This window comes from Rutidosis leptorrhynchoides, chromosome 7, assembly GCF_046630445.1.
Source record: "Rutidosis leptorrhynchoides isolate AG116_Rl617_1_P2 chromosome 7, CSIRO_AGI_Rlap_v1, whole genome shotgun sequence".
NCBI lineage: Eukaryota > Viridiplantae > Streptophyta > Magnoliopsida > Asterales > Asteraceae > Rutidosis > Rutidosis leptorrhynchoides.
Window position 1 is genome coordinate 106953654 of NC_092339.1, and position 11641 is coordinate 106965294.

Sequence of the window (11641 nt, forward strand, 5' to 3'; positions counted from 1 at the left end):
TTTTTAAAATAACATGATATTTTATATATATGTACTCATAATTTAATTTTATATGGTTCAGGATCACCCGTAAACAATACGAGAAGATTAAACATAAGATCCCATGATTGTACGCAACACGTCATTTGACAACACCGGTACTTTATGTACGCAACACGTCATTTGACAACACCGGTACCGTGGGTCAAGATTAATCTCGACCAATTCAAATACATCGGGGGTTTTATTTATTTCGATGGGGGTTAAACACCTAAATATGAACCATTAAAATTGAATTACTAACATCGGACTGCTAACTACGGACTAAGGAATTATTAAAAGTATTATAAGTATATATATGTAACGATTGTTTAAAAAGAAAAGGTATTGATGTATTATATATGGATAGGTTTGTGATATCAATCGGAGACCAAGTCGAAATTACATATCTTCAAGACAAAAGTGAGTATATAGTCCCACTTTTAAACTCTAAATATTTCGGGATGAGAATACATGTATTTTTATGTTTTACGTTATGGACACAAGTAACTGAAAAATATATTCTACGTTGAGTTGTACCACTGGCATATTTCCCTGTAGCTTGGTAACTAATATTTACAGCGGTATTGTAAACGCGAATCCTGTTGATAGATCTATCGGGCCTGACAACCCCAACCGGACTGGACGACCAGTATTCAACGGTTGCACAGTACTTCGTTTCGTGACTACACTTGGTACGGTGTAGTAAGATTTCATAATAAAGGGAATATGCGACGTGATTAAATGTTAAGTATGGTTACCAAGTGCTCAACCACTTAGAATATTTTTATTAAAATGTTTATATATGAAATCTTGTGTTCCATTGTTATAACGCTGCTAGCATCAAACCTATATATCTCACCAACTTTATGTTGACGTTTTAAAGCATGTTATTCTCAGGTATGAATTAAGTCTTCCGTTGTGCATTAGCTCATGTTAAGGATACTACTTGGGACCTTTTAAGCCATGATACAAAGACGTTGCATTCGAGTCATTGGAGTTCAATAGAAAATATTAATAAGTAAATGACAGATTAGGTCATTTGGATATTATGAAATGTTAGACGAAAATGTCAAATATTGATGTAATGATAGTTTGCCTTTTAAGAATAAATGCAACGTTTGTAAAATGTATCATATAGAGGTCATGTACCTCGCAATGTTATCATATGTTATTGTATTCGTCCCTATGGATTGGGTCGGGTCGTCTCAATAACCAACAAAAATACACTTTCGAGCTTTTGGGTCAAGTTTGGTTCGGTTAGCTTTTGGAACATGAACATAACAAATAGAACCAAACACCCCCAAATAGCTTACATTTGGCTTTTAACCATAAGCTAGCTCAAAAGATGATTTTTTTTGTACCTGGCCAAGATGGTAACCGATTAGACACATGACAAGCACATTGAAGTGCTTCCGCTCATAACTCCCTAGGCAACCCTTTGTCATGTAACCAAGATAAGCATATTGAAACAAGGTAAGCAATCTTTCTTTCTGAAACCCCATTTTGTTGTGGAGTATCCGGACAAGTCTTTTGATGAGAAATACCATTTATTTTACAATAAGTAAAGAAATCATTTGACATGAATTCTCCACCATTATCACTCCTAAGAGCTTTTACCTTTCTCCCAAATTCTGATTCTACCGCTTCTTTGAACTCTATGAACTTTGATAAAGCTTCACTTTTCTCCTTTAGGAATTTCACCCAAGTAAACCGAGAATAGTCATCAATTAATTAACACCATTACATAGCAATGACCGCTATAACTTGGTGTTTTTGTTGGCCCCATCAAATCCGTATGAATCAAGTCAAGAAAATCTTGTTTTCGATTTGTTGACTTCTTATATGGAAGTTGGTGTGACTTTCCATATTGACGTCCTTGGCATATTACTTCCTCACGGACATTCTTTAATTTAGGAATTCCATCAACTAGCTTATGTGAGAATATCTTTTGCAACATTTGATATCCCACATGGCCTAGTCTAGCATGCCAAATAGCTCCGTTGTCAGTTTGACTTGTTTTCTTCACATAAGCCTCACCTGCGGACAACACAAACAAAGAGCCTTTCTTTTCTCCCGTGAAAAGAACATCACCCACAATCTCCTTGACATTCTCAAGGACTTTCACATCCATTGGACCAAAAAGAACATGATTTCCAGATTCGGTAATTTGAGGTACCGAAACTAGATTCTTGGTCAATTTAGGAACAAGATAAACATCTTCCAAAGTAAAAGTATTATTATTAACATCAATAATTGCATTACCTTCCTTTTTAACCGGATGAGTTGAGTTGTCGGCCGTGATTACAACTCGATTTTGATTGTGATCTCTAACGTCATGAAGAAGAGTTCCATCACCGGTCACATGATGAGAGCAACCCGAATCAATAATCCATTAATTCTTCTTAACAACTGTATCAACGGTAAAACATTGCTCCCATTTGACTTCATCATCATCGTTGCTTGAACAAGCCACGTTTGCTTTTGTGACTTTAGAACGACAATATCTCTTGATGTGACCAACCTTCCCGCACTTGTAACATGTGGGAGGTTTCTTCTCATAGTTACTTTTGTAACTAGTTTGCTCTTCTTCTTTTTCTTTGCTAGAAGAACCTTTCTTGAAGTTCTTCCCTTTTAAAAACAATACCGCATCATTTTCAAATCCTTTGACCATTTGCTTGGCCAAAGCTTCTTGATTAGAGAGTAAATTCTCCAATTCTTCAACCGAAGGCTGAGTAGCCCCCCTGAATATAGGTTATGAACGAAACATACTCTTTCTTTAAACCGCGAATTAAATATCTTCGCAACCGAGATTCACTGATTTTCTCGTTTGTATCAATCTCTGAAATTTCAGAACAAAGAGTTTTGACCCGTAAGAAATATTCAGAAACTGGCATACCTTCTTGTCTTGAGATTGCAAACTCATTTTCTAAGAATTGAAACCGTGCGGTATTCTTCTTGGTAAAGAGTTTCTCAAGAGTATCCCAAACCTCCTTTGGCGAGTTAAGATCACGGACGTGTTCTATGAACTCTTTGGTAATTGATGTCCTCAACACAAAAAGAGCTTTCCCACACTTGATCTTTCATTTTCTTCGTGACTCGCCTTGTTCAAGAGTTTCTACAAGAATTATGACATCACTTCCGGCCACAAGTTCCCATTGGTCTTGACCTTGGAGATAAGCTTCCATACACATCTTCCAATACTTGTAGTTATTGCCTACAAGTCTTTCCATTCCATTGATCATACCACCATTGTTTCCATTTGAGCCTTCCATTTTTGATAGCAAGATAACTAGTTAGGAACTTTGAGTAAACTTTGAGTATTCGCATACAATAGTTTATCTTAGAACCAAGCTCTGATACCATATAAAAAACAAACAAGTTATTTTACTGTAAATAAGAAGTGTTAGAAAACAATATGAATATAAAAGAAAGAAAGCTTGACGTGTTGGATTGAATTACTTGAATCAAAATGGTTACAATCTTCAATCTTATATACAAGATAAAGGAACAAACAACATGATTAAAACACACTCATCACACTTTTAAAAGCCATAAAACATAGTCCAAAGTTTGCCATGATACTAGGAAAGCAAAAGAAAAGAATGAAATCCGGAGTGGGAAAGTTGTTAAATCATCCACCTGCCACTTGCAAATACTCAATGTTTATTAAATACTCCACCTGCCACTTACAATAGATATATGCACCATATATCTATTAAAATAAGCCCCATGTTTATTTGCACTAAACTAAATGAGCCGCATTTTTAATAAAGAACACTCTTTTTTTACATGACTGACCAATATAGATGAAATAAGAACAAGGACTTGACATCAAGAAGTCAAACATCACAGATGTTTTTTTTTTGGCTCATGTGTAAATAGTGCAAGGAGGCTCTATGTTGCTTCTTAGATGTTTTTTTATAATATCCATATGTTAATATGTTATACGATACGATTATGTGACACACACATATGTATCAATGTATGTACGTATTTACATATCAAAAGTACGTATGATTATGTGATGTTTGTTAAGGCTGTAGGCTATAATTATTGATTTTAAAGTTAACTTGTAAACTTCTAACTCTGATGAGGTTTCAACACTATCATTTATCCAATCAAATCTAGTTAAATAAAAATGTTAAAAGATGGGCAAACATAGATTTGATATATTTCCGAACCTGTAATCAAGTTTGCTTTTTATTCGTGTTTAGTGTTTTGCTTGAAAGGGAAGATCTTTTTTTCGACAAAAATAACGAAAACTCATATTGGAACGCAACATGTTCCAAAGGAAAACGAATGAACCAAAAGATACAAATACGACACCAAAGAGGCTCGAAACTAGAAAATTAATCGAAACTATCTAAAACCGAGCCTCGACTAACCAAAACAAAAACACAAGACTAACCAAACGAAACCATGCTATACGAAAAACTCAAAAGTCAAAAGGCAACCAAGAGAACATCCACAAACTAAACTAAACCTCACGTACAAAAAGAATAAACAGAACCAACAACTAAAAAACCTTGAAAGGAATGATTTGTTTTTATATGTTATATGACACAAGTAATGTATAGCATAAGTCATTGTCGTATAGTGGTAAGTATTCCCGCCTGTCACGCGGGTGACCCGGTTTCGATCCCCGGCAGCGGCGTTATTTTTCAAATTTACTATCTTGATGCATTCTTTTATCCTAAAAAAGTTGTTGATATTGGGCTGTTGGTTTGATGAGGTTTCAACAGTTTATCTTTAAAATTTAGCCATAACAAACTCTATTTTTTTGAAGCTATCAGATGACTAACTGTTGAAACAAAGAATTTTACGTTGTACAGTGTCATCATTGTCCTATGTGCATAAGTTAACAGGTAAAAATCAGTGAAAAATGTTTACTAATTTACAAAAGAAAAATAAAACTGTGTAAGGCAGTAAATAAAAATCTAAGCTCACGTGTAAGAAAACAAACAATAAGAAGAAGAGTTTAAAACATGCGAGTATTCTTACTTACTTAGTCTAACTGGGTTATCCCGTGACCCTTTCTGACCTTTTTCCTGGTCACCACAAGATGCGTTGTTAGTGATGTTTTGAACTTAAGGCCGGGATCAATTTAGGACGCTAGCTACTAGCTAGGTCATCTTGTTTAAAAAGGAATTGTTTGAGGTCAGAAGATTAATCAAATAAGTACATCCGGCCAGTTATATTCATTTGCTTTCAATCAATTCGTTAATCGCATTTTCCTAGGTGCTTCTATGAATTTTCCTGAAAGATAATAGCGTTTTCGGCTCATTTGGCTAATATTTATTTCTAGGAAACTGCCAGTATGGACGTTGATCAGTATTTTCTTTTAACTTGTGGGACTGCACACAAGATATTATCAATAATCAAACAAATTAAATACATGGAAACCGTTAATTAGATCGTTTCAGCTACTTGTTATAAAAAAACAAGTAGGAATCAAGTGTCAGTAAGGTCCATGTAAACTTCATATGTTCACATCACTACTTGAGTGGACATTATCAATCTTCTTTCTTCCACATATATCTTAAATTCCTCCTATATATTTGTTCAATCCTTGTTTATGTTTAACAAATACAAGTCACAAGTTTAATACATTTTAAATAAAACTCATAGTCCTGCCTACACCATCATTAATCTACACTCATTTATCGCAAATCATTATTATGCCTTCTAACGGAGGATATGAGTACGCCAAGGTTGTGGACCATCTGAATACATCCAGTGTAATTACACAAGATTTGCTAAATTTCTTAGAGAGTTACACTGTGACCTTATACCAGTCAAGTCGGCAAGACAGGTTCAGCGGGCCTATGCCATGGATAGGGATCTATATCGCGTCAGCATCTATTTTATGCATCGTGGCAATGATGGCAGATTTAGTACACGGTTTCAAAAGCAAAAAGTTATGGTTTCCAACCAAATATTTCAATCTGAACGCTGCTTCTCTTTCTGTGATAGCTGTCGCAATGAAGCTACCCATGGATCTTAATAGTATCATGCCGGGTGCGGTAGACCAGAACGCAAAGATTGTAAGTATGGCGTTTATGTGCACCATGATGGCTAACTTAATGCCTTCTCTAGCAACCATGAACAACAAAACACTTGTCTCAAATATCATTGGTTTGGGTATTCTGGTAATTACCGTTGTTGTGAATGTTTGCATTCAAATAAGAACGGGTGTTCTACCTTATTCTTTTGATGATGAAGACTTTGTGATTAGTCATTCTGTTTCTAATACTACTATGCAAGAATCATTAAAGGTAGTTGAACGTGCCACCAGTACGTTTGCAGCTATCACATATGTGGTTGTGCCACTAATGTTTCTCATGATGCAAACATGTTCAGCTTTAGCAATTATAACGTCTAAACAGATACTTGAATCAAAATACAAACAAGTTCATGAATCAAGTTTAATTGACCAACGACGAGTAACATCGTCTATTGAGAATCTAAAGCAGCAGGTCTTAAACTATTGGACCATGGCAGAATCTGGCAACCCCCAAATCATAGCTGCTTGCTTTGCTACAAGCTCTGCTTCTGGAACACTGTGTCTTTATAATACTTGCATAATGATACGTGTTATGACTTGGGCAATAAAATATCTATGGGACTACAATTCAGATTATAAGTGGTCAATGGTCGTGATTCTGTTAGTACAAGCTTTTGGTGTCTTAATAGGCACAATTGCCCCAGTCGGTAGATGTTTCACACCTTTAAGATTTAAAGATGCAACATCTTGGTATTCGGGACGGATGCTTAGCATAGAGAGCTACTGGACTAAAAAGTTGTACGATTTGAAAAAACGTAGTACTGCATTCCCATTCCATAGCCGCAAAAATAAGATTGTCAATCACATTTTGAGAATCTGGATACTTAGAATTTGTATAGGAATTCAGAAGTCGGTTGTGGTATGTTGTAAGTTTATATCGTTTTACCCATACGTCTTATTGGTTTTTGTCTCATATTGGTTAGGTCCTTCTGCGATTATAGACGAACCTAGTCATGTAGAAGGAAATGAAGTTGTTCATACCAGATTTGTTTTGCGATTTCAAGATGATATGGAGCTTACTGAGAGAACACTAAAAGGAATAACCCAATCGCTAAACCTCTGTATTCAAAAGGGTCAGAGGAAAAAGCCCAGCAATCTAAAAATGCTTATAAACGAATCTAGAGGTTTTGAAGGAGTTGTAAAGTATGATAACCATCATATATCTAGTTTACCGGGAATAGAATATCGCAATTCCTGGAGTTTATCTTTGGTAACCTTGACAACCATCGCCATTTGTCTTCCTAACATCCAAAAAAACATGGTGGAGAGGTTGCTAAGAGGTGTGAGTGAAGGTCTCGCATACGTTGCACTTGTGGAAGAAAGCCTTAATGCCACGGATGACTACCTAAGTATCCAAAAAGCGGCTAAAACTTTATGGCTGGAAGTTACGGTTGACCACAAGTGGTTAGGATATGAGCTGCAAACACTTTCTCCTCAAACTGATTCAATAAAACAAATTATTCTCCGGTTGAGGTATAAAGCTGATGAATACTTGAATCCACATTTAAACATTTTCATTCCGGTTGAAAGTACGGATATCTGCAACTCTATTTATGCCGATTTAATGTATCGTATCACACAAACGATCATACTTTTCTACGGAACTAGCATAGATCAGGTTAACCATGAGGTGCTATTTGTACGATTATCATCAATGATCTCTGACATACTGGCAGCTTGTCTCACAAACTTACCCCAAGTCATAGTAATGAAATGTCATACAACTGAAATCGAGAAAAGGGAAGAGAGTGTCCGTGCTGCAGCCCAGCTTCTTGGTGAGACTACAGAGATAATCACTATCCTACAAGCTCGCGCACGTCCAGAATCATTGGATCAAGATGACTTACCATTTATTGACAAGTGGCGTGCAAGTTTAAATCCCACTCCTTGAAAACGTCGTATGTTTTTCGAGTAAAGGAGTAAGTTCATTAATTTTTTTGTCATCTTTTCATTTGTATTTAATTGGAAGATAGTTACATAATTATCATTAAAATCTTAACATGGATCTGCAGAATCAAGGTATAAGCTCATCATCATGGCGGGAATGCTCTTCTCAAACTAGTCAAGAATGAACATTCATTAAGTACATAATTTGTAATTCTAATTCTTGGTACTTTCATTATATTGCTCAATGTTAAGTTAGTTGTTATATCTTTATCTTCATAAACAATAAAGAATGATATTTGGTTTTTGGTTTTTATATCATAATAATGTTAAATGTTAACTGTTAAGTACAAAATGAGTAAAATTTGTTGTAGTCAACTAATGAATAATCACGCTAAACTGTTAGATTAGTTGTAGATTTAGAAGTTGATTAGTTTAAATTTAGATGTTATAAAATATTGATGTCTTAGTTGGTGTGATTTGAAAGAGGGGATGTTTGAAAATATAGAGTATATTTAGAAGAAAGCAAACTTTTTATTGCTTAGATTTTGTTTGTGTTGGTGTGTACAATTTGGAACACCATTTGCCTATTTATAGGCCATGTATGTCGGTTGTGATGCATCTAGCATATGCTAGAATTTTTACTAGCCAACCCATCTACTTACTTCTAGTAAGTACTTCTTAAATATCTATCAATTAATATCTAATGACTTCTAAATAATGATAGACTAATCTAGATTTTTCTAGAAAAACATTAATATTTTAACACTCCTCCTTAATGTTTTTCGATGTTACTTCGAGCCTGTTGCGTATAAACTCGAACTTTGGTCTTGGCAACGCTTTGGTGAAAATATCTGCAATCTGCTCTTCGTTCTTGCAGTATTGTAATTCAATATCTTTCTTGGTAGAGCTTTCTTGCAGAAAGTGATACTTGATGTCAATATGTTTTGTTCTGCCATGGAACACTGGATTCTTTGACATCGCGATTGCAGACTTGTTGTCGCAGAATATTTGTATAGCGCCGTCTTGTTTTTCGCCCATGTCTTCTAGTATTCTTCTTAGCCATATAGCTTGATTAGCTGAGTTTGCAGCTGCGACGTACTCGGCTTCGGCTGACGATTGTGCCACCGTTTCTTGTTTCTTTGATGTCCATGAGAATACACCAGATCCAAGTGTGAATGCGTATCCTGAAGTACTTCTTATGTCATCCACCGATCCAGCCCAATCACTGTCAGTGTATCCATGAAGCTTCGAATCTATAGTGAGCTTGTACCATATTCCATAGTCCATGGTACCTTGCAAGTATCTTAGTATTCTTTTAGAAGCTCCATAATGTATTTGAGTAGGGTTTTGCATGTACCTGGATAGTAGACTGGTTGCGTACATGATATCTGGTCTTGTAGCTGTTAGATATAGTAGACTTCCAATGAGACTTCTGAATCTTGAAGCGTCTGCTTTCTCCGATCCATCTTCTTTTCTCATCTTCTCATTTGCAACTAGTGGCGTGGCTACGGTTTTACAACCGTATAGCTTAAAATTTTTCAGAAGATTTTCCGTGTATTTCTTTTGGCATATGAAGATGCCTTCATTTTATTGACTTATTTCGATGCCAAGAAAATAGCGCATCAATCCAAGGTCGCTCATCTCGAATATTTTCATCATGTCTTGTTTAAACTCTTGTATCATTCTCTCATTGTTTCCAGTATATATTAGATCATCGACATACAAGGAAATAATGAGAGTGTCAGAGTTACCTTGGGTTTTGATGTAGAGTGTAGGCTCACTTTGAATCCTCCTGAAACCTGAACTTGTGAAGTAGCTATCAATGTGGCTATACCAAGCGCGTGGCGCTTGTTTATGTAGTGCCCCGACCAAATCCATATGGACGAGAACATTACATATGATTACATTGCGAGGTACTTGACCTCTAAATGATACATTTTACAAACATTGCATTCGTTTTTAAAAGACAACCTTTCATTTCATCGAAAGTTGACAGGTATGCATACCATTTCATAATATCCAAACTATAAATGACCTAATCTGTCATTTACTTAATAATAATCTCTAATGAACTTCAACGACTCGAATGCAACGTCTTTTGAAATATGTCATGAATGACTCCCAGTAATATCCTTAAAATGAGCTAATGCACAGCGGAAGATTTCTTTCAAACCTGAGAATAAACATGCTTTCAAGTGTCAACCAAAAGGGTTGGTGAGTTCATTAGTTTATCATAATCATTCATTTCCATCATTTTAATAGACCACAAGATTTCATATATTGTCACGCGAACTCGCGAATTTAAATTCATTCATATGGATTGAACACCTGGTAACCGACCTTAACAGGATGCATATAGAATATCCCCATAATTCCGGGACCCACATCGGATATGATATTTCGAAGTACTAAAGCATCCGAACTCGGATGAGGCTTGTAAGGCCAAATAGATCTATCTTTAGGATTCGCGTCAATTGGTGGCAATTATCTAAAACACCAATTCTTAGGCTACCAAGCTAAAAAGGGGCATATTCGGTTTGATAATTCAACCATAGAATGTAGTTTCACTTTGTTTCACTTAATTGTGTCTATTTCATAAAACAGTTATAAAAGTTGCGCATGTATTCTCAGCCCAAATACTTAAAGGGTAAAAGGCAAATGAAACTCACCTAATGTATTTTGTAGTAAAAATACATATGATTATATTGAACAATGCAGGGTTGGCCTCGGATTCACGAACCTATATTAATTGCATTTATATTAACACATATCCCATTTAATCAACTAAGTTTACTTATATTTTATAATTTATTAAAATTAGTATCCTTAAATATAATCATACTTATAATAAATATATGATATATAATTTAATTAAAGTTTTATCTATTTAATTAGTAATAAATTAGTTAAAACATATTAGTATGTAATCTATTTTTCTTATATATATAATATTTGTTTAGTAAATTAATAATAATAATCTTAATAGTGAGAATGAAAATAATAATTTTGATAATAATAATAATAGCCGTTTTATTTGTAGCAATAATAATACTGTAATAATAATAATAGTAATGATATTAAAAATAATGTAAATAAAATCTTATAAAGATCATGTTAATGAAAATAATAATAACGATAGTAATGATTTTAATTGTAATGTTAATGATGATAATAATAATAATAATAATAATAATAATAATAATAATAATAATAATAATAATAATAATAATAATAATGATCTTATTAATAATGATTAATGATAATACCTCATTTAAATCACATTTTGTTATAGTTTGCATTATAATCTTTAATTCATTTTTAACTAAATAATAGTAATAATAAAAATAAGAGTAAGAATAGCTACCTCATAAAATAGGCCTAAAAAAATAATGACGTTGCCCGGAATCGAACCCGCAACCTCCCGCTAACCCAAGCACTCCTAAACCATTCGGCTGTCCTTGTTTTTCTAAACTTATTCGAATTATAATTATATGTAACCCGTATTATCATAAGATCATGATTATCATTATCATTTTCATGTATGACAAATCATAGCCTCCTCACAATCATTATCAACGTCTTCATCAACATTATCATCTTGTGATATCATCATCATCTTTCATGTATCATTATTATTATTGCATCATGATATCATAACCTATTAGGAAG

At 34.4% G+C, this 11641-nt stretch overlaps 1 protein-coding gene across 2 annotated transcripts; it reads left to right on the forward strand.

The window, feature by feature from the left end:
* Window positions 1-5587: 5587 nt before the first annotated feature.
* LOC139857050 (uncharacterized) lies at window positions 5588-8285 on the forward strand. 2 transcript variants are annotated; one of them, XM_071845758.1, is made up of 3 exons: window positions 5589-6840; window positions 7009-8004; window positions 8098-8285. In XM_071845758.1, the coding sequence occupies exons 1-2, from the start codon at window positions 5700-5702 to the stop codon at window positions 7974-7976; spliced, it is 2109 nt and encodes a 702-aa protein (XP_071701859.1). In that variant the 5' UTR covers window positions 5589-5699; the 3' UTR covers window positions 7977-8004; window positions 8098-8285. The 2 variants fall into 2 exon arrangements, with proteins under 2 accessions (XP_071701858.1, XP_071701859.1); XM_071845757.1 differs by having other exon boundaries at window positions 5588-8004.
* The last annotated feature ends 3356 nt before the right edge of the window (window positions 8286-11641 follow it).